Source organism: Parasteatoda tepidariorum, chromosome X1 (assembly GCF_043381705.1).
Source record: "Parasteatoda tepidariorum isolate YZ-2023 chromosome X1, CAS_Ptep_4.0, whole genome shotgun sequence".
NCBI lineage: Eukaryota > Metazoa > Arthropoda > Arachnida > Araneae > Theridiidae > Parasteatoda > Parasteatoda tepidariorum.
Window position 1 is genome coordinate 41021388 of NC_092214.1, and position 25142 is coordinate 41046529.

General features: G+C 27.9%; 1 protein-coding gene across 1 annotated transcript in view; it reads right to left on the reverse strand.

Moving 5' to 3' along the window:
* LOC107439185 (tolloid-like protein 2) overlaps positions 1-25142 on the reverse strand; it is a 100809-nt gene that overhangs the window by 14059 nt on the left and 61608 nt on the right. The window contains exons 3-6 of the mRNA XM_071187656.1: positions 23738-23804; positions 18352-18529; positions 13697-13887; positions 46-243 (exon numbers count right to left, since the gene is read on the reverse strand). Coding sequence (XP_071043757.1) covers positions 46-243; positions 13697-13887; positions 18352-18529; positions 23738-23804 — 634 coding nt within the window. The remainder of the gene's footprint in view (positions 1-45; positions 244-13696; positions 13888-18351; positions 18530-23737; positions 23805-25142) is intronic.

Genomic DNA, 25142 nt, shown 5'->3' on the forward strand with positions numbered 1-25142 from the left:
TTTTAAGTACATATACGTGAATGTTATGAAGCAGTTTTCTCTTACCTATACTTCCATATAACTGAAGTTCCAATATACGGATATATATGTGCTTATTATAATCTACTCGAATCAACCAAACGCAGTCTACGTCTTTAGGAAAAGAATGCGGATAGCCAGGAGAAACTATAGTACCCCCAACTCCAGTTTCTGTTCCACCGCAACCTTTTATAGATGGAGTGCTTTCTGGAGGTGGTATGTATTCTAAAAAAATAATAATTTCATAATTAAAAGTAATTAGGAAACAATTTTTCTTTTAACGCGAATAGCAATGCTAAATTCAATTATTAGCTAAAAAATTACTGATTTTTAACTACACTTTTTCTGAACATTCGAGAATATTTAAGTGGACGAGATGCATTAAAAAACACGCATTAAGCACATTTCGTAAGATTTTAATAAAAATAAATTCAAACTCGCAACATTACAGATTTTTCTTACATAAATTACAAAGAAGAAGTGCTTGATTAACTGTAAAGATTAATTATATAGTATCAGCAACAGAATTCCTTTTTAAAAATCGAAATAGGAAAACGACCTTCTTTATATACATAATAAAAGTATATAATGAATTCTATTTCCACCCTTTATAGGAAAGCTATAGGAAGCATACTTCCTATCAACATCATTAATTTTTAAATATCGATAAGAAGCTATTTCCCGCCTGTGTGACTTGTGCGGCAATCTCATAATATTTTCAGAAATACAAAATAAATAAAATAAATAGTAAGTGTAAGGGTTGACGGGGTCAAGATGAAATATTAGCATAGCGAAGTTATTTTTGTGTGCGTGCGTGTAGCGCTCTTAAATTTCAAAATTTTTCATCTAGTTTATTTGTAGTTATCAAAACAAAATTTATAAATTCGGCAATTCATAAGTGCAGAGATTTAAGTTAATTGCCAGTTTTTTAAGTAGTGAAATTTTAAAAATCCCATCAGAACAATGGTCTTAATCATATAAATTTGAGATAATTGGCTAAATGAATTTCTTTTTTTAAATCAATCTTAATACCATAAATGTTTTAACTTAGCATAACTAGAAAAAATTGCCATTTAAAGCTTTTTCTTAGCATTTTTTAAATTTGAGAGATTATTACATTTTTAAATTTTGATTTTGATTTTTAAAAATTTGAAATTTTTTATATAATTTTTTAGTTTTAAATTTCATAATTTTTCGCAGTTTTGATATGAGTAAATGAGATGGCAAAATCGTATCTTAAAATTCGTATTGATTTATCGTAAAATATTATTACTCGAAGATTTTTTTAAAAAAAGTATATAAGTTTAAATTGCAAGAAAAAAGAAAAGGAAGATGTTCCCGTCTTATTTTTTTAAGATATTTTATCGCATTTTACAAGTTGTATGGACATGATAGTTTAATTATTGATTGATCATGATGTTTTAATCGATATTTATCTACTTGCATCCATAAAATTGTATAAACATATAATGTTTCAAAAACACTATATATTTAAAATCATGTTACTTGAAACATTAAAACATCAAAGTAAATAATCATATTATTTTTTTAAACGCGATAAAACTCACAAACTCAATAAAACATATTGGTGATTTTAGATATAAAAAATGCTTAATTGAAGAGTCATATAGTCCGAAGAAATATAATACTTTATTAAAAAAACGAAGCAGAACATACTAGTTGATAAAAGTTTTTATATAATTAATTATTCAATAACCCTACTTGGATTTAATCGTGTAGCATTAATTCAACCTAACAAAAATAAAGCTTACAGAATTATAAAACGAGCTCCAGGAAAATTAATGGAATTGAAGCCATTAACTACACATAAATTTAACGTATTTTAATTCTATGACCTTTTCCTTTTATAATCAGGCAAATTTAGTTTTTTGAAACAAACAATAAATCACTACTTTAAATTATTTTGAAGAAAAAAAAAATAAATGGGTAAAAGCGTTTTCATATTCCTGGTCAAAATAACTACAACTGATTTATTTACTAGAATTGTTTAAAAAAATATAATTCCTGAAGTTTTAAATGCAATTTTATGCAGTAAAAAATTTGTGTGTAATTGATGTAGAGGTTTACTTAAAGATGAGAAAGAGAAGACAAAAAGAAAACTGATAAATAATCTTGAAATGCTGGTAAAGCAAAAGGGAAGAATAATTTTTCTTTCCAGATATTATTTTTCGTTAATCTAATGCTTTTCTGAAACAGAATATTACCCATCATTCCTTATAAATGTCTTTATTCACAACTGAAATTACAGTAGTTGAATTGCCAAACTTTATACATGGAGGCCAAATAGATTTACATTATTCATAAGTTTTGTTTGCTTGAAATTTTTACATTTAAAAGTAATAAAATGATAATTTCTTTTAATTCGGACTTTTGTATAAGTTATCTTTATTTTAAAAGCAATGTTTACTAATTTAAATTATTAAAATTTCAGAATATGATACTTTTTAAAACATTTCGATTCGAAAGTTTGAGTAATGTGCCAAGCTTAACTTCCTTAATATTTCAAAAAGCTTAATCATTTTTTAGAACACGAATGTATGACCAATAGTTCAAAATTTTTCAATGGCATTTGGCTATTATGAGCCATTGCACAGAGCGAAAAATAAAAAAAAATGAACACTTTAAATAACTTTTGATTTATTGTTCGGATTTTCATGTGGTAGGACTTAATCTTATAGGTTCAAAGGTTTAACCTTAAATACACTAGTTACACTAGTAGTGCACTAGTTGTACACTAGTAGTGCACTAAATACACTAGTTGTGCAGATGGAATCAGACACAAAAAAAATCACTTCTCTGAATTAGCATGCCTTCAAGAAATGAGGAATAACTGCAATCTGGAAAATATGGTCCCAATAGTTTAAGTAGGAGAGGTCTTAATTTGAAATAGTGTCAGTTCTAATTAATTAGCAAACTTTAAGTTTAGCCTCGAATTATTAAGATTAGGTTTTAGCACATGAACATCTGATCATTGGATCAAAAGTTATTGAGGTTGTTTTACTTTGTTTTTTATATTGGCATTAAATTTTACTGCACTGTATACAAGAAACTTAGATGCTGGCTTTTTGTTTTAAACCCTTCTGCAAGTCACACAAAAATGAAATAAATATAATATATATTCTCAATAGGGGTCTCAATATGATATCTAGGTGAGATAAATACAAACACAATCAAAACTTAACTCAACCTTCAGGAAAAAAGCGAGAGAAATTATTATATTCTGTTCTACCGCAAGAGAAAAGGTGGAGTCGGTTATATGAAACGCCCCCAAGCTTCATCAGATTATTAAACTACACTGAAAAAAAAGTTTCTCAAAATTGATCAAAAATGTGTCGGAAGCGCTCGAAAATTGATTAAATTGATAAAATTGAAACAATATTGAACAATATACACAGTTTTGAGCAAAAACTACAGTTTCAAAAGTGAGGTGGAGGGAGAAATATATGAGACAGATGTTCGTAAGTTAATCACATTTAAATATTAATCGCCCCCTTGAAATATTTCCTCATTGTCACTAACTTATTTTTTAGAAATAATTAATTTTAAGTTTTCTCTGCTTCTACTGAATAAAAACAGTTGAAACTTAAGATTTTTCAATAGAAGAACATGCAGATTAATATGGTATGAAAACTTTATACTTCATAATTCAAAACTTTTTCATCCGCAATTAAATATAAATAATTAAAAATAATAAATATATATTAAAAAGTATTTTTCGCATGAAATCATTTTTGAGTAAATGGGTTTAATGAGTAGGTACAGTTTTTTTAATTGATTTCTGTGCCCGATTTCGTAACCTAACTAATAGTTAGCACTGAATAACTAATATATTTGATTTTATCTTCAGGATCCATTAAGATTGACACTTAGAGCGTGAAAATCCGATAATTAGAACGAAAGTTATTCAGGGTTATATCTTTTGTTTTGCGCACTGTACAACCATAGTGGTACGGCGATCCTGGATGTCATTGGTTCCAATCCTGCCGGCAGCCAACGAACTCTCTCACACATTTCTCCTTTCACATCTCTTTTGTGACTACACATTTTGCTCAAGAATAAGTACACTATCTAGCCATTAATGACCGGACACCCCTTGAACGGCAGATGGACTCGTCCTGGCGAAATAAATACGGAACCTGTGGTGGGGGAAGGACCATTCGCAAGCAGGCAACGACCATACGAGCGTTAACTGAGAAAATGAGTGGACGGCGAGAGCTGAATGAGGCGGAAAGGGGCATGATCATAGACGCCCACCGATTTGGTCCTTCCATACGTGCCATCTCCGACAAATTTCAGATACCACGGTCAACAGTTGGTGACGTCGTGTTGAAATGGGAACGAGAGGGAGTGATAAAACCGCAGTCCCGACCCGGCAAGCCCAAAATAATGTCCGACAGGGATCGACGATCTCTTCGACGTGTAGTGAAGGCAAACCGACAAATGTCGTTGGACACTGTCGCTACCAACTTCCGGGCTGCATCTGGCAGTGTTGCCAGTGCACGTACCATTCGTCGGGAGCTGATTGCACAAGGATTCCATGGACGAGCAGCAGCACATAAGCCAAACATCTCTCCATCAAACGCCCGCCACCGATTTCAGTGGTGCAGAGCACGTCGCCAGTGGACAGTAGAGCAATGGAAAAGCGTTATGTGGAGTGATGAGTCACGCTACATGTTGTGGCACTCTGATGGACGGGTGTGGACCTGGCGAATGCCCGGAGAACGGTACCTACCGGAGTGCATTGTCCCCACTGTGAAGTTCGGCGGTGGAGGAATTATGGTGTGGTCCTGTTTCTCATGGTTTGGCCTTGGACCCTTGGTGTTAGTGCGTGGAACCCTGAACGCAGAAGGGTATAGAGACATCCTGGACAATTCGGCGCTTCCCACCCTGTGGCAACAGTTCGGTAATGGCCCGTTTGTGTTTCAACACGATAACGCTGCCATTCATAAAGCACATGCCATCACGGACTGGTTTGATGAAATGGGGGTGCAAGAGCTTGACTGGCCATCCCAAAGTCCCGACATCAATCCAATTGAGCATCTCTCGGATGAGTTGGAGCGCCGGTTGAGGGCCAGACCATAACACCCCAAAACCACCACTCAACTCTTCGCCATGTTACAGGAGGAATGGCGGGCAATACCTGCCGACGTGTATCAACACCTAGTGGATAGCCTTCCTAGAAAAAAGCTGTGATTCGGGCGCGTGGCGGCCCTGCGCCCTACTGACTTGATACTAGCACCTCATGTATCCAAAATGAGGGGTGTCCGATCATTAATGGCCAGATAGTGTATATGCTGTTGCAATTTTGAATACTCCAGATTTTTGTTTATATTGTAATACTAATATTTGCTTTGGGGCTATTGTAAGGAAATGAAAGTGTTATAGGGCAATGTTTTAAGGAATGTGAGTATTACGAGCAGAATATATTAAAAAAGTCTTTAAATAAATAAAATTTAAGATTATAAAGCGAAAATTAGTAATATGTTTCTTTGAGCTGTGGTGGCTCAGGGGATAGAGCGCTCGCCTTCCAATTAGGTCACCTGGATTCGAATCCTAGCACATCCAGTTCGCACCGATTACAGTGATGACGTAAAATATCCTCAGTGGTAAACAGATTAGGGGTTAGAATCTCTTTGCTGTCGGCTTAACTGTAGAAGGTTTTCGTTGTTTTCCTCTCCATGCAACCCAAATGCAATTTAGTTCCTTTAAAACGACCTCTATGAAAGCTAGTTTGTCCCAATGCTTGATCCAGAAATAATCTTGTGTTCTGGATTGGGTTCTAAATTACAGGGCTATAGAGTTGAACTTTGATAGTCGTAGGCTTAAAATTGGGTCGACAGTTCAACGACGGTTGTGAAATAAAATCAAATCCTTTTAGTGTGGTTTTACTGTTTTTAGTCACAACTACATTAATCGTAATTCGTCAGATTTTGATAATATTTTGCTTTCTTTCTTGCTTAAATATTAATTTGTGATTCCTATCATTTTTATTTATAATTTTTGACTTTATTTTTGTCAAAATTCTAAAACAATGTCTTATGAGAGGTGATTACGAAACACTCTGCAACTTTTAACAGATATCAAGATACTGTTTGATGATTTAATTTTCTTGAAATAGTTTCTTGTTATCTTTTTTTCCACAGTTACAATCAGTTTGCCAACAAGTTTGCCGTGTTCTTTTAAACTCTTTTATCCATTTTTGAAGTTAGATTCGAAGTAATTTTTAAAAGAGATATTTTACTTTCTCTTACTTGATTCCAAAATTCGTATGTTTTCTAACTTTACTTTTCTGTATTTTTTTTATTTTATTTGTGAAGAACTCAATATCCTTTTTTCTTTTTTTTTCTTTGCGTGTTTCTATATACCCTTGGGGCTTCACTCAAATGTTCAAAAAGTTTGAATTAGATCTTAAAACTTTTGATTCAATAGCCGAAAGAGAGGTTTAATTTATATAAGGACTTAATTTAAGTTTTTAAGTATAGGGGAGAGTGGGGTCAATTGTAACATTTTTTGCTTAACTATTTTTAACTAACAAAAAATCCAATATATTATTAGTATTAATTGACAGACGAGTAAAGTAGACTATCCTCTACTAGAAAAAAAAATAAATACCTTATTTTAAATGTTATTATATTAGTGATTAACAATTTTTGACAGTCGCGCACTTGTTACAATTGTCCCCACTTACGGGGTCAATTGTAACAGTTCATAAATTCAACTAAAACATAGTTAATTATACATATTATCATAGTTGTGATATATTTTTTTATTGATCAAAATAGTAATGGTATTTTAGGAGTAAAAATAATGAGCAGAGACCTAAAGGGTTAAACTTTTAACTTTAAGGGGTTAAAAATTTTAATTTATGCTGTGAAAGGTGACAAATGAAATAATGCACATGCAACATAATATAAATGATATAGGAAACTATTGGTGGTTCTTAAAGAGTTAAGTAATGGTTTGTAAACATAAGATTATTTATTTTCAGCTGTTACAGTCGTCCCTTTACTTATTGTTACAATCGTCCCCAAGTCGCCATTTCAGCTTCATTTGTTAAAAACAATGCTAGTTAATTAACAAAACTAATCTTTTTTTTCTTAAAATGTTAATTAAGGTGTCCACTTACATATTCGGTTAATAATTTTTATTTGTTTAAACAAAATTACTATGTTACAATATAATATTCTAACACCAAAAAAAGTACTTACGTAGCGTGAAAATACCTTTTGTGATATAACTCTTTCAAAAGTACATAAAAATGGTTGCCAGCAGGGGTGTACATGTAGATTTATTAAATACACCTTGTGCGCCACGTAGGAACCGAATCTAGAACCCGACACTCGAAATATTTCCTCTGTTACAATCGTACCCTGTTACAATTGACCCCACTCTCCCCTACCAACGAGGAAAATTTGTTCCATACTTAAATCTTATGCTAATTATAGCATAAAATGTGAAATTCTGTGTTTAAATTGTCAAACATATTATACATGAAAAAAATTCTCTGTCTCGTTTTTGTCATGAGAAAAAGTGTTTTCCAAAATATACATAATTTATTAAAACAACTTTGAAATTTTTTTTGATCTGTAGTAAACGTAGTGATAAATTATTTGCCACGTGTTCAAATTTATTTACGTGTTCATATTATAGGGCACCGTTTTTAATACAAAAATGTGAAATTTAGGGAGACTTATTTACAGAAATAAAAAGAAGTCGTAGGCTTATATTCTCTTATACTAGGTAGCATTAAAAATCATTGCAATATGCAAATAATACCAGATAAACCCTTCTTTCAAGAAATTAAATATCTCAGTTTAAGAAATTGACTTACTTGGGCATTTACATAAAGGTATATTTTTTGTGAAAAAAATACAAATAGATTTTCAAACTGTTAAGCATATTCAAAATGTAAAATGGATAATTAAGCGTAACCACTTCATTCTTTTTTTTTAAAAAAAAAAAAAAATTTAAAGTCTTAGATACGCTTTTTATTTTAAATCTAAGGAAAGAAATCTGAGAAATTCAGATATTTTAGTTTTGAAAAATTAATTAATAATAACTTCTTATCAAGAATAGCATGCTAATGCATTTTTTTAAAATTAAAAAATCGAAGTTATAGAGCTGTTTATCACTAATTTCGTTCCATATTTATTGTTTTAAAACTTCAAACATTTTTTAATTGCAATTAGAATGAGTTTGCACCCGGAGTTCACTCTATATATTCTATTTTGCTTTATCAGTAACCAAATCTCATTGGTTGGGATATAAAATAAACGTTTTCTAATCAACTTCTAAAAATACCATACACTAAAAGTTAACACATCCACTATTTAACAGTGTAATTTTTTATCACATTTTACATTAAGTTTTTTAATGTATATATTTATTCTATTACGTGTTTATTTAAAAGTTGTTTTATTAAATATAGTTATGCACAACTCTGAACTTTTGAAACAATCGAGTTTAAGCTTACTTTTCGGTTTCTAAAAAATAAAGTAGCAATATGTAGTTTTCAAAGTTATTTCACAAAACTCCGATTTTACTTTTTTTACTCTGCCGAAAGGAATTTTATTCATCGTTACTTGATTTAAATCGTGTGACAACAGTATTTAAAATGGAACGCCTTTATTTTATTTCACCGCGCTATGCTTCAGAATCGAAAAGCTATCTTCAATCTAAGACATTTAATTATTTATCTTTTTTAGTTTATCTATAATTTGTCTTTTTTCTCAAATTAGTAACTCAAAAAAAGATAATTAACTTCCTTTTTCTAAAGAAAAACTAAATGTTGTCAATTAATAGTTCTAAAGTAAAGAAAACAAGTAATAAAAGAACTAGCAACATGCTTAGAAAACAAAAGCCTGAAGTATCTGCAATTTGGCATTTTGTGGTTCTAAAAACGTTAATTAATTTTTATCTCGGAGATTAGAAGTGTGCTTCTCTCAAAATTTTTAAAAAGGTGCAGATAATTTCCTGAGATTATTTTCTGATGCACACAGCTGTTCATTTCATAAAATAATAATGCTAGAGTAGTATTTCACAAAATAATAGCTTCCAGCGAAGCAGTGTAACCCAAAATATAATGATTTCCTGTCCAAAAGATGGAATGAGAATAACATGAAACCTGACGTATATCACTCCAAAATGTATGAAAGGCTTCCTGTTAGTTTCAATTAAATTACTTCTGATTGCAAAAGATCACGAATAATTAAACTTTTTAAAAGAAATTGAAATAAATCTTTTAATTTAGTTAATTCTGCTTCTAAGCGCTTTCTATGAATAGTATATACTTCTAATTTTGAAGCACGTAAAGGTAGAATTCCTTTTATGTCTTCGGCAAAGTTGTAATATACAAACTCGAAGTTTCTTTTATTTCTTACATTCTAAACTTTTAACTACTTTTGACTTTTCTAAGTGATTGTTTTGAGTCGTTCACTATTTTTAATATCCTGCAGATTTGTCTAAGCAACAACATACGAGATTTATAAAAACCTCTCAGACTAGACGTATAGTTTTCCTTTCTCTTTCTTTTTCATGATTTTTTTTTTACTGTGAAAAAATTTAGTTTCTTTCCCCGTTCGAAATTAAATTTTTTTTCTAAACTTTTAACTTTTTTTGGCTGCTATATGCAGTTTTAAGATGCATTTATAGATAAAAATGAAGTAAAATAAGGAATATAAGGTAGAAAAATTAAACACTAACGTGTTCAACGGCAATGTTATTCGTTTAAGATAAAAGAGAGATTTTGCGTAGAGTTTGTATAACGTTAACCTTAACTATAACTTTACTATAACTATAACGTAACTATAACATTGTATAACGTTAACGTTAGAGTTAGAGAGAATTGTAACGCTTTGCAAAATCTCTCTGTTATAAGGAGATGTCCGTTAAAATATGGTAATTTTAAGGAAGAAAAAATTCTGGTGAAATTACTTTACTGTGTTTACCATACAGTAAGGTAATTTTACCAGAATTTTTTCTTCCTTAAGCATTTAATATTAGACTTCTTGACATTTCTGGTAATTAAAACTCTAATTTCGGTAATGAAAACCAAAAAATATACGGTTTTAAACAATGCCTTTTTGTTAAACAAAAAAGTGAGTTTTAATAAGTCAAAATATAAATTTAATACTTAAGACCTTAGAACCTTTTGAGGACACAATAAAATATTTTTATTAATATTACATTTATATATAGATCTTTAATATAATTTAATATACCTAAATGACTTTAAGAACATCATCATTTATGTTTGTCTATCATAGTTTAGTTGTAAGAAGTTCCTTTTAAATTAGAAATTTCTTTACAGAGCACAGAAAAAAAAACAGAACACGTAAGGAACTTTTATTCTAGAGATCAGATTTTCACGTACTAGGATGCAATTTTAATGGTTTGAAAGACTGACACTAAATATACTAATTAATTAGTGCACACGATATTTTAAGTAGAAAAAACAAACACTGAAACGTACTTTTACTGCAACACACATGCTTTTTTCACAAAATTTAGATTATTGACATACTGAAAGTATAGGTGGTTGCCACAATCTATAAAATATTGTCCAAATAGTCCATGCAAAAGAGTGGCAAAAAATTTGAATTCTCTAATTATGAATTACACTTTTTGTGTATTTCCAATTTTCTCTATAGCTATTTGAGAGAAAGAAAAAATTTTTACACACTGTTTTAGAACCCGTTAATCTAAAAATAAAGATCCTGCGAAATATAATTTTTCCAATTATTTATTATATTTTTATAATTTGAGTTAATAATTATCTAATGCATATTTTCAATTACAGCTAATAGGAATTTTACTACAATTTGAAGTAATGTAATTTTCAATGACAAAATATAAATTGAGCGAAATCTGTAGTATAGGTTATTAATGGAACTTCAAATAAGTATTTTTTAACTTTTCATTTATCAGGAAGTAATAGCCCGATAGTCAAATGTTTTCAAATATTTCTTCATTTAAATTTAGATAGTTTAAAATAAATTAAAGAAATGCGTATCTTACTTGTAAAACTGTTTCCAATCATCATAAAATTAAATAATCAAAATAATAAAATTTCCTGTTTGTGATCAAATTTTTTTTTGATTCCTCTAAAACAGTTTTGAAGATACTGCAAAATAATCCAAAAATTAATTAAAGAATAAGAAAACTTTCGGCCACCCATTTGATTAATTGAAATTTTTATAGGTTTCACATTTTCAATGTTGCATCAGCTATTTAGCATATTTAACGTCAGCCCCATGAGTCATTAAGTTTGCATCTCAGTACGTGACCATCTGATCATTAGACCAAAAGTTATTAAGGTGTTTCGTTTTATATTCTGCGCAATACATTTTCCTTGATAGCCAAATACCACAATCTCATGTTCGAATGGAGTTGCGGATAAAATATTCAAAAAATATTATTTTTTACCAACCAATAAATAGAGATTGTTGGTAGAAGAAAAAATTTTATTCTTTGACTAAGAATTCTTATTTGTATAGTCTGAATCAAGGCACATTTATTTTTTTTGCCTCAGTGAATTCATTAAATTTTAAAAGGAAATTATCTAATTTGCACATTTGAAAAGAAAAAAAAAACTAACTCACGCATAAAAACAAAAATTCATGGCTTATTTTATTTTTTAAAGTTGTCAAATTTTTTAAACCTTTGATTCATAGCTTAATAATAAAAAAAATATTTTGTCCTCTACTCTCATGAATTCCTATAAAGAAATTACATTAGAGTATAAAAAGAAATATTTTTTTTTCTTATCATGCAAAAAAATGAAAGAAAAAAAACGTTATGTGCTAAAATGCTCGTTTCATTTTTGTATAATGCATGATCATAACTTTTACTTCCCATTATGCAATCACTTTAAAAGGAAAAGTTTATGTTTATTTTTCTCTTTCAAAAGAAAAGGTTGCATGTAAAGAATTCTTATTCATAGTTTATGTTATCCAATAAAGAATTTAGCTAGTTTATATCATCCAAGGAACTTAAAATATTTTATACTCTTAAAATATAAAATATATAATTTGTTCACAAACATATCACATTTGTTTAGGAAAAAGAAAACTATAGAAAAGAATAGAAGAATAAAGATAATAACATCATTACAGAGAAAACTTATATACAATATTATATTCCTGTGAGTTTCATAAATTTCTTCAGAGAGTATCTTATTTCTTTATAGGTAAATAACATCTCAATTTTTCTCATGGAATAAAGTAAAATATTTTGATTTACTCTAAAGAAGAAAACAAGAGTTGAAAAGAAAATTCATATAATCAGATGTTCAGAATTTATCACAAATATTATTTTTTCTTGAAGTTTAAATAATTTGTGATTTAATTTGAAATTTCCACCTAGATAAGTTTTCTTTAAAGAAGCATTTTTACGGTGGAACATATTTACTGCAGTAAATTTCTGATACCAATGATACGTCCACTTATAAATGCAACCACTTTATTATTTAAATGCAACCACTGAAACGTCCCTATTTACACGCATGTTCTAATGGGTGTTTAATATGCTTGCTGAAGTTTATTGTTTTCTTTTGTATTGTTTCTTGTTCTAAAATTTTTGGCAATACTAATTACCTGTATTCTTTTAAGTTATGAGCTTTATATCTCAAACTAACAATAATATTGATGAAAAGCAATACCCACCGATAAGTATTATACTTAAGTAGAAATCTGAAATTTGGATAAGGATGATCCTTAAAAGAGTATATATAGCATGTATACTCACACTATTGTATTGATATATTTTGATTTCGCTATGTTAATACAATATTAGAATCTTTTTTGCTGATATAATAGTGTAGGCTGATAACGAGATTATATAATCTCCTTATTTTGTTTTACGGCTTGTTTGTTTGTTTTCAACTTTTTTAAAAATTTTTAAATGAAATTTATGTATTTTAAAAAACAATATATTTGTTATAATGTTTCTATTTCTCTTTAAAATTATATTTTTTCTTGTTTTTTTGTATTTGTAACTTTTATGTATATATATATATANATATATATAGCAGATTCATTATGAGGTCTCTATGTGAAAGAAAGTCTATGTAAAAAAACTGGAATTTGACATTTTAATTTTGAACTGAATTTTTGAATGTAACTAGAGCAAAATATATATGTTAAGATGAAAACAAATTTTAGTTCATTAGTTAAGTAATTGATGAATATTTAGCAGTTTCAATACTGATGAATATTTATTGATGAATATTTAAATATTTAAAATATTATATAAGATGTTCTGTAGTATTTAATTCATCATAATTTGAAAGCGGCTACTTGTTTTAATGAAACATATTTTCCAAATCAGTTTCTGAATTTTATTAGAAAAGAAATTATGTAATTAAACAAATCACTAGAGTAATTAACTATATTTCTAAGAAAAACTGAAAAAACAGTTCTCTAGTCTTGGTTTGAAATAAAACATCGAAGCATGCTCAAAATTGGAATGAAGAAAATCAACCCACGCTTTGGAACCATACATAATTCATGTTTACTTTTATTGACTTTCATAAAAACGTAAAAAAATATCCAGAAACACCGAAAATATAATAATTACCCAAGATTCTAATGGTCGAATAAAATGAGATGAGAAAATCACCTGCAGTAACAGAAAGGATTTAAGAAAATGCGAAACTTACTTTCTTCCCTGAATTCATACGTGCCATAAAAACCTTTATGGTGAACAATGTGATTGGATCGGAAGATGATTTCTGCTTTTGGATGCATGGATAAAAGAGGGCTATCTATTCTTTTGCCACAGTATCGTCCTACCAGTTCTTTTACATCCGATGCTGTTATTGTAGAAACATCTACGTAATCGGTAAGACACCTAAAACGTCGAACAAATGCAGCAGAACATTAAAAAATATATATTTATTATTTTCATCGTATATTTAGGGATGTTTATTACATGCCTATTTTCAATCAGAGTAGGTAAGATTTAGGACACACCATATAATCCATTGCAGTAAAAGTATGGTTTTTATATGATTTTGTTCAAATTATTCTTAAACTGTTCAAAACTCATATGTCCTCAGCTGAGACTTTATTGAAGTTCTAACAAAAATAGCGAGGTATTAGAAGCGAATTATAACATAAAATTGACAATTTATAAATTAAACAGTTGTTGAATGCATAAAATATGTATAGATTTCCTTGAATCATATATAATAAAAGCTATTGAGTTAAAAAGAGTTATAATATTTTCTGTCGTTAACTGTTCATATTGTAGCGTAGCTTCTGGTGAACATTGTTGAGTAGTTACAAAAATAGCACTTACTGAATTTGTAAAAAAGTACATATATTAATTAAAAGGAAGCTCTTAATTGGAAATTTCGTCTTTGCTATTTATTTTAAAAAAATAGCTGCTTTTTTTAACTATTCAGAGTTAAGACAATTTTTAATTACAAAGTTTCATTGTTATGATTTAAGTTTATGTAATATATCTTTCATGTTCTTATGTACTTCAAAGCTTATTGTTATGATCTTAAGCATAAATTGAATTTGGATTTTGTTTTAAAAATTAACATTAAGATAATATTTAAAATTAAATTTCATAAAAAATATAATCTGATATTTTTTTTCCGGCAATAAGTGTATTGTGTTTATATTTCGAATTGTTAGTGTTTTAGTTATTTTCAGAATGGCATGTTTTGAACACATTATTACACTCTTTTACAATTTTAGACACTTTTGAACAATTTAAGACATGTTAGAGTAAGGAATTCTCACTGGTGTTAACCAGTTTAGGACATTTGAAATCTCAAACCCTGATTCTATTCAATTTAAATAAGTTTAAAATTGGCAAAAATGATTTGTAGTAATTGTTCAAATATTTACATGCTTCTTATTGTTTTTAGTTTAGCTTCCATGATTCATTCACTTATATTTTATTCATATATTGTATTAGTAGATTGTCTAATTTTCTAATGTAATCTTACTAGCCTAATACATCTGACTTCAAACAATATAACGCGTTAATGACATTTTTCATTATAAATAATAACATATACACTTATAAAACAATTTAATATGAAACAAACTGTATTACACTTTATTGTTTCTTGCGTAATTTTTAGTGTATTATTAGATTTCGTTTTAAAATATTCGAAAGAGGTTGGTTTGAGATATCTTTTTTTCTGTTTGAACTGATTTGATGTAGCATGTACTAAGAAACAAGTAAAATATTCAAATATTTCATGATTTCGGCAGCACTGTGTTATTCACGGTATTATTTTTTAAACTCTAGTTTTAATAAATATCAATAACTTATCAGTTTAAATGCAGGCGGCAAAAAAGATTAATTTTAAAAGTGATTTAATTATGTTCTTCATTTTGAATAAAATAACAAGTAAATATTACTTAGTGTAAAAACTTCATTCTATTCAGAAATATACAGATTTGAAAAAAAAAAAGAAGAGAAAAGCAGTTGACTTGTTTCAAGCGCTCAAAAATAGGTACCTACATTCAAGACTTGCCTGACGTAAAATGTATTTCCACGCGTTATGGAGTGATGGTGAGGAACTAATGTCTTCGGGAAGGGAATCATTCATATGAATGAAACAAAATTCCAGGCCATCAAGATAAGCTGATGACATATGTGGTGAAAATAATTTTGGCTCTGACGAAATTCAGTCCATGTCCAAGATTCCAACAATGCGCAGCATTTGATAATTTCTCGTATTCTTGTATTTCTTATTTCAAATCTGTATATTTTTTGAAGCGAGTAAAGTATTTTAATCAATTAAAATCTTTGAATTTATTTCAAATAAATATATATTTTTAAAATTATTGTTATCGATGAACAGTAAAACTAGAAAACTGGAGGCAATTATTGCTTCTTCTTTTATATAGTTATTTTCTTGCATTTTTTTTATTAAAATTTATTTTCTGCTTCTATAAGTTTTTTAATAGTTTATATTGTTTCTCTAAAGGTTCTTTAAATTTTGATTATAATTATTCATAACTATTACTTTTTTATTTATTTTTAGGCACATTACTTGTATGTCCTCCCAAAGATTTATTTTGATTTCTATCTTCTGCTCATATCCTGTGTTATATCTGTATCAATATCTGCTAGATGCCCACAGGGAAGGACAATAAATAACTCCAAAAATGAATAATTCATTTCTCATGTTTAGTATTGGTCTACATGAACGATAAAATTTTGCGAAGTTCCATTTATTTCAAATATATTGCTGGTATATATTATTGAACAGCTCTGAATTTTTATTTCTTTATTTTTATTATCATCTTTAAAACAGATTTTCTTTTTCTGAATAGGTTCATGATTTTAAAAATGTTTATAACAAAAGGTATTTATTTTGTTTTAGTTCCGATATATCATGTCAAAATTAATACATACTTCTGGTGAAAAGAGGGAAAAAAAACTTGATTTTGTAGTTTAATGTTCAGTGCACATAAAATATAAAGGAGAACACGTGAATAAATTCTGATCTACAAACAAGATTTTTAGGCTCAAAAATCTTTGGGATTCAAGGCGTTTACTTTGCATTTGCTAGTTCTTTAGTGAAGATCTTAAGTTACAAAATTAAATTAAAACTGTACTTTCACTGAACAAACAGACGTTTTTTTTGCAATTGATGTGTATTTTTGATACTCAAAATTGGGAAAAGTCGCAATCTTGAAAATATAGTTTAGACAAGAGAGCGGTCGAAAGCTTGTGTCTTTTAATGTTAGTGTTTAATGTTTAATTAAATGTTTAATTAAAATAATTTTTTGCATACTTCGCTATGAAACTAAAACTGTTTAATAGAATCAAAGAATTTTTTATCACAATTATAAAACTCGTTATTTTGAAGATAATTCCATGTGAGAAATAATTTTAATAAAGGTCAATAATTTTTTTATCATTCAATCTAATAATGATTGGAACATTTTTGAATAGTTGGATAAATAAATATTTATATCACATTAAACTAACTTATTTTGAATGACAAAGTCAAAAATTTGAATGAAATAGGTTGAGTACTCCATGAAAAATATAACGCTTCAATGAAAGTATTATTTTTAAATTTCCATTTCTCGAAAACTATATGTTTGATTTCGGTCATAAATTTGATTGATCGGTCGCAAATTTAGATTTTGTGATTGATTTCGTTCATTATTTTGTTAAAAATTGCGTAAAAATGCTTATATTTCCAAATCATTGGCGAATTCATCTGAAACCTAGTTTTCATATGAAAACTACGGGGGAAAAATGTTTTATATGCATAAAACATGATTTGGAGGGAAAAAAAAAGAATTTACACGTGAAAAGGAAGTGTTTTCAAGAGTATAACCCATCTTTATTTTGTAATAACTCTCAGGGAAAGTTATTTTCATGTTATTGATTTTTCAAAATTTAGTAATCCTCAAATTGCAACGGATGGTGATCCAATCGTCCTTTTTGTGAAAAATGGAAATAAATCGTTCTTTGCCTGTGGTCTTCATATGATATATACAGTTGTTTTTAGATTGACCCATTAACTATCAAAACTCTGGTATTGTCCAGTGTACCTCTTTTAAACTATGAAAACCGCTAAATTTTTTATTATTTCATTCCTTTAGTTTATCTTTACAAGCGGAGATTCGTGTTCACCAAAATATATTAGTATTGTTAGTTTATTTTATTTGAAACTATGCGTTTGCAATATTTTTAATATGAGTGATAGCCAACTAAGTTAGCTTACGAACTATTTCTGTATCACTTTTTTAAGGATGGTACTTTTGGTGATGGTACTTTCATTATTTAGTGATGTAAAATCACAAAATAATGTTGTGCTAAAACGTCAGGGAAACACTTTCATAATTTTAAACAGTTTAAGCATATTGAATGAATTGTTTAAATCGTATTGAATAACAAAACCACGTACAGTTTAAGAAATTACGGTCTTTTCTTAAAAAATTACGATATATTAAAAAAAACAGCCTTTTCATTTCTAAAGTTTAAAAAAAAAACGATTTTATTATTTAAAAGCACAAAATGTATACGCCCCAGGCTTCTAAAGCAACAAAATGGCACTTATGACATAAAAAAATATCCTTCATGCGAATTAAAAAAATTATGGACTTTTCTTAAAAAAATTCGATATATTAACAATGCAGCCTTTTAATTTATATAATAAAAAGAATGCTTTTTATCCAAAAGCACAAAAATTATTTACCTCAGGCTTCTAAAGAAACAAAATGGCGCTTAAAAAAATATTCCTTATGTGAATAAAAAAATTCTCAAAAATTTGCCTTCAATGTTTCGGTGTTACATAAATTACAGAAAATAATATTTATTTCTTACCCTTTGGAGTATGGAGGTTCAAGGTCAAAAATGTGAAATATGATTTTAAGCGTTTCAAAATCATGACCCATGAAGTTGTAGTAGCAATCCATATTTCCGGAATATTTTTTGGGATAATTGGGAGAAGAAAAAGTTCCTTCTTTGCTGATTTTGCTGTCAAATTGATAAAGGCACTTCGCTAAAAAATTTAGCATTAGTTATAATGACAAACTTATTTGAAATTTCTTAACATTATAAAATTGCTATCAATTATTGAAAGATTATAGCATTATTTTACCAAAAATGTTTGAAGAAAAATGATTAAGATTAGATAGACAGTTTTCTGTGATTGCAGTGAAATCATTCAACGCTTCTAACTCTTTTCCTTTTTATAAAGTTAATTTACTATTCTATACAGGAGTGGACACTCGTGAAATATTGGATCCAGCTCAAATGAGTGAATTATTGGATCCAGCTCAAATGAGTGAATTATTGGATCCAGCTCAAATGAGTAAAACTGTAACTAAAGCTAGTAGGCTGAGAGATACGATTATTGATGATTTGGTTAATACTGCAGCTTCTAAGGTTAGCTAAAAAAACAAATATTATCGATTCATTTAAATAGAAGATAAGAATGCTTAAAATAAAGAAACTTTATTATAAATTTTTGATTAAATTTAAATTTATTGTCAAAAAAAGCAATTTTTTTAGCTTATTAGAGCTTATACTAAATCTATATTAAATACTAAAGCAAAATCTTCTAAAAATGCTGAAACAATTTGAAATCTAAATCTTTTCTTCTGAAATATTATGATTGCAATCCAAAGCTAAACTTAAATTATGTTTATTACATTTTGTGTGAGTAAAATTTATCCTACATTATCAGTTTTAAATTTCAGTTGAAATATTTTCAAACTTACTTTTAAGAGATAAACTACAATCCATATTTAATACAAAAACAAATTCTTTGTAAAATGAGAGAAAAAATTTAATCGAAATCTTTTGATACTACTATATTATGTTTAGCTGAGATTATACTTGTATTATACTTATTACATCTGGTTAGAGCAAAATAAGTTCAATAAAACCAAACATATTATTTCTGTTTTTAGTTTCTTAATTTTAAACATATTCATGCTTAATTTTAATTGTACCCCAGTACCATTAATATATTGTTAATATTATATGTTGTACCTAATTTCATTAGAATTAGAAATGCTAAATTGGCAATAGATCTTAAAAAGAGTTTTTCTCTAAATCGTGTTTTAAATTTGGTAACAGTGCAAAATATTTGTTCGCTCGAAATGAAAAACTTTATACGGAACAGTAGTACTTTTGTAAATGGGTTTTAATTTCATTTTTAATACAAAATTAAAACCAAGAAATATTTCTTCTTCTAAATCTCGAATAAAAAAAAACATTCAAAACTGATTCCTTAAAGATTTGGATAACTTTATTCGAGTTTTGTCAGTTAATTAAAACCATTCCGAGAAAAACACGTTTAAAGCTTAGAAATTAAATTTAAAAAAATTATACGTTGAGTTTTTTAAAGAAGCCAATTTATCTTGAAAGGTTGGCTGTTTTAAAACAATTTTAAAGCAGCCAGGCTTATATCTTATTCCCGACACAAGAAGTGTAAAAGAAAAGTTTGATCAAATTATATAATAATTAATTATCATAATTATGAAAATTTACAGAAATTATCTATTTTAAAAGTTGTCTAGTTCTAGTTATCTAGTTCATTTTAAGAGTTGTCTAGCTTTAACACTTACCGCTAGGTTCCAAATACGATTGGTTGCAGAGTTATCTAAATAGAAATGACTATACAATTCAATGTTGTAACTAGATAACATGATCATAAAATGTACTGGGAAACATATTAGTATCTTACAAAAAATATTTTTCTATTTTCTTTAAATACAGTTGTTACTATTTGCTAGCTTATAATGTTTGTCCCATGTTTACATGATTATTATTATTTTTAAGTTATGAACTCTTTTAGTTAATGATTTTTTAAGAGTGTAAAAACTGGATCAAACCTCCCACAAGTAGAAGGGATTGACTAACAATAAATAAAAAAGGTGTATTAAACCTATACAGCATTAATTAAAAGCCTAAGGAAATGTCACAGGCAATTATTTGAAATAAGGAAATATCAAGTAATTATTTCCAATTTAAAAAACAAACAAAAACAAATCTGAATCAAATTTGTTAAATGAACTTATTATTCCATAAATTAAACTAACTGGCAACAATTAATTCTATAACTTGGTTTTTTTTCTATTTGTTTCAGGTCTTCTTTTAAATATTTTGCAAAGTCTTTTTGCTTTTTCTTTGTTTTTTCGAACGTCTTTTCGAATTCGTCTTTTCGAACTACACCGAATTTTCGTATATTAACGTTAGAACACAACATTTAAATGCACGTTAAGGCATGTTAAAGGCGCAAGAAAGAAAACCTTGCTACCAAAAAAAATTCATAATATACATGTTTTTTTCAGGATTTTATTTTCAAATTTCTAATGGTTACACTATAAAACCTGTTGTATAATATCCCTTCGAATATGATGTTGAACAACTCAAAGGATTTTGTGAAGAAACCCTTTACACGGATTAACACCAAATCGCGCTACCACGTACCACTTAGCGAATGCAATTTAAATCTAAGCACTTATAATAGAATTATTTTACACCAAATTCTTGATCATTTCCACAAAACGAGAAATATTTTCCCTTCCGAAAGCACCGATGTGTTGCACTTTTTTTTAATCACCAGAAGTATTGGTAAACAAGAATTAATCGGCACTTCTTTATTGCTGTAAGTGATTGTGATTTGATTAAATGATTTATTGTACGTCGTTTAAATAGGCACATATGTTTTTAATTGTGCAATTATTACGATTATATATTATTTAAATCTCAGTGAGTATATATTATTTGAATCTCAGTTAAGTGATTTTAACTTGCATAATTTCTATTAGCTTCCGTTTTGTTAAGCCTTGTTTGAATTCGTTTTTATCTTTTCTCTACGGTACTCGCTAGTTTGATTTGCAAGCTAATTTTATTTTGTAAAGTAGCGTATATATCGCTCTAAATTAATGATTCTTACTTCATATTGTATCGTTATTATACGTTTTCTGACTTTCTTGTGACTCTTATCTAACTATAATTATAAATTTTAATGCTTTTGAATAAAAAAAATTTTTTGGTGGCTACTTTACACTTAGTAATGTAATAAAACATTCTTGGATTAGTGGAACACGACTTTGGTGTGAAGTAGGCTTGGAAATATATCCACGGTATAAACTCATAAAAGATATGACATTAAATTTCGTTATATACTTACAAAGTTTTCAAAGTTTTCTTAACAAATAGTTGAATTCCAAAGATTCTGTATCAAAACATGTTAAAAATTTTGCAACGGGAAAAACATTATAAAAATTACATTTGAAATATTTGATAATTTAAAGGCGAATGTTAATTTTGTTCAATATGACCACTTCAATGAAACGACCACTTTAACAAAATGAAATTAGCCAAATAATTTCATTATTCAAGGAATTATATTCTTTATCTACTTTAATTACTTTCCTTCAACTTCAATAATAATTTACTTTCATCTCTATAAGTTATTGTAAATTAAATTAGGGAACATCACATTGCGACTTAATTAATTTGATTAAAAACTGAACGTTTAGGTTAGCATTGGGTTAACGTTTTTGTTTTTATAAGTCTGTTTGATGTTTCCTTGCATAATTGATTCATTTTGCCCATTTAATTTATTAATCATATTGCAATCAATGATAATAATTTGCTGCTTTTGTTCTTTTACTTATATTATTTTTGTTCTGAAAATTTGATCTTGTTCATTTTTTTGAAGAAACAAATATTAATTTTGCGCATTCATATTTGCGTGAATATTTAAGTCTTTATTTCGTAATAAAGTGTAACAGACTGTGTTTATTTTTGTATTAAAGTACAGAAATATGTTATGTATTTTCTCTGTATTTATATATATATTTTATAAGGAGTATAGTATGATTATCTCTTACAAACTTTGCACTATTTATGATTTTTTGTTGTATACTCAAAAAGTGCTTCTAAAGGGTAAGGGATACCTTTTTGACACATTTTTTTTATATTAAAAATGTAAGAAGCAATTGATTCACTTAAGAAACATATAAAAATATTTTCAGATCTTTTATAAAATATTTTGAAATATTTTCAACATTTGAAAAAAAAATAATGTGTTCAGTTTTTATCATAAATGAAAATATGCTATAAAATAGCATTTTTTTAAAAAAATTATTTATCAAAAACTAAAACAGGATTACATGCTTCAACTTTCTGAACATCAATTAAACTATAACATAAACTATGCAGTAATTTTAAATATTTATATTTTTAAAGTTAATATGGAAAAATTATCATGGAAATTTTTAACATCTCATTACCATTTAAAACATATTTAATATCAGCATATTTTTAGTAATAAAAATTTCAAAATTAAGAATTTGATGTAATGACTCATAAATATTTTTAACAGAAAATAAAATTTTGATTAAAGAAGCGCTCATATAAAATCATTTTTTCCCAAGTTCTTTCAGTTTTAAAGTATTAATTTTGGATAAAATAAGGCATAACAGAATACTATTGGAATAACAAATTATTTTGCAGCAATCGATTTGATAGAAATATGTATGTTTAACGAAATCAGTTTATAAGAAAGAAATTTTCACCTATTTCATACGCATCAGTTATACAAAAAAAAACATTATTATTTAAGCATTTAAAACATGAATAATATCGGTAATTTCGAAATAAAATGATCTAAACTTTTAAGATATTTGTGTTCTAGATCCTCTTAAATTTTTTATTCAGCTAAAAAAATTGAATGGAAATGTAGAATATGATTTCAAAGAGCAAACAAATATAAAATCACTTTTTTTTCAAAATTTTATTGCTTTTAGGTGTCAGCTTTATATAAAATAATTATTAATAGAAATTATATAGTTTATTAAAATTTTATATAGAATTATTAATATGCACTAGTCTCTGCACTAGTCTAATTTGCACACCTCTGTATATCAGAAAATTGTTTGAGTTGCAAATTATTCAACAATAATCGATTTGACAGAAATATGTATGTGTGAAGAAATCAATTTCATGGAAAACAATGCTTCGCTTATTCAAATTCAAATTATTAAGAAGTTGAAAAAGAAATGCATAACTTTATTACCAAAAAGTAGGAAATAGGTTTTTATTTATTTAAAAAACACGTAAGAATCTAAATTTCTATGTATGAAGAAACTTTGTAGTTTCAAGATAAAAAAAATTGGGTTAAAATTTACATAATTACATAAAAAGCCAATTATCAAATTTAAAAGAGCAATTTCAAAAAGTAACTTACCTATTGTCTCACTGTACATAAGCATTAAAACGGGATATTGTATGAAACTTTTAACACTCAAACACATCTGAAATTATAAAAATACTAAAAGTTTATTTTTAGTGAACTGCAGTTAAACCCTTTAGAATGAGATACGCAGGTTTTTATATTAAACTAGAAGTATCTCGTATAAATTAGTTAACCGCACTGTTAGAAATTTCTCGGAAAAAATGGTTAAATAACAATTTATTGAATGGTTATTTTACCATATTTAATCAAAACAGTCAAATTACCATAAATAAAATGGTAATCAAACTGTTAAGTTTGAGAAAAACTGTTTATTGACTGCTTTCACCTAATGCGGTTAAACAACAAGAATTTTATCTCACCAATTAGAACCACCTAATGAGGCTACTTAGTTCTATGCATCGGCGTACATATCATAGCCGAGCGGGCTTATCTGTCAATCTCATGACCGGCAGAACTGGAGTTCGAGTCCCAGAGGTGACTCCACAATATTTCTTCCATTTCCTTCACCACATGGAGAATTTCCAGTGTCCGGCACTCTCTAATTACCATTACCTTACGTAAAACCGAGCTCCTATACACAGTTAAATAATGATTTTTCTTTACGTTTTTAAAAACTGCTAGTGGTAAATGGTTAAAAAAACGTATAGTTTTATATTCATCGTTTTATAACCACACTTTTTGTAAATGGTTTCAAAACCATAAAGGAAAAAAATGTTCTTTACCGTAAACTTTACGGTTAATCGGATGGACAGACAGCTGCCAGTTATTTTACCATCATTTCAGAATGAAAATTTTAACAGTGCGCTTTTAATGTCTCATTATTAACAGAGGCAAAATTTTAATATAAAAACTATCACATATTAAGAAATATATTTCCTGTTATAAATATTTGAAATGTAATACTAATTATCATGTAGAGAGCCACTCGTATATTTAAGGAAATCTCGGCCGGGTCACGTGATGTTAAGTGCACTGGTAACAAATTGAAATAAATAAAAAAATACATTTTTATTAATAAAAATTAAGTAAATTTTTAATAAATTTTAAGTAATTATTTTAAATAATGTAAAATTTTGTTTTACATCATATTTCACACTGTCTGTCACCAGGGGTTGACATAGCCTAACGGTAAGTTCATAGTCAGTCACCAATGACTGACATAGCACTCAATGTATTTAACACAATCTTATATAGAATAAGAACTTGTCTCTTTTCGACTTTAATAACTGAAATATTATTTTATGACAATAGAATGAGGTTTTTCTTAAGATCGCGTTGTCGAGAAAATTTTTTGTGTTACACTCCGTAACTCGCTCATGGGCTTACGATTATTTTTTTTTTTGAATTATTAACCCTTAACTTAAGGAATAAGTTCAAGAAAATGAAATAACTGATT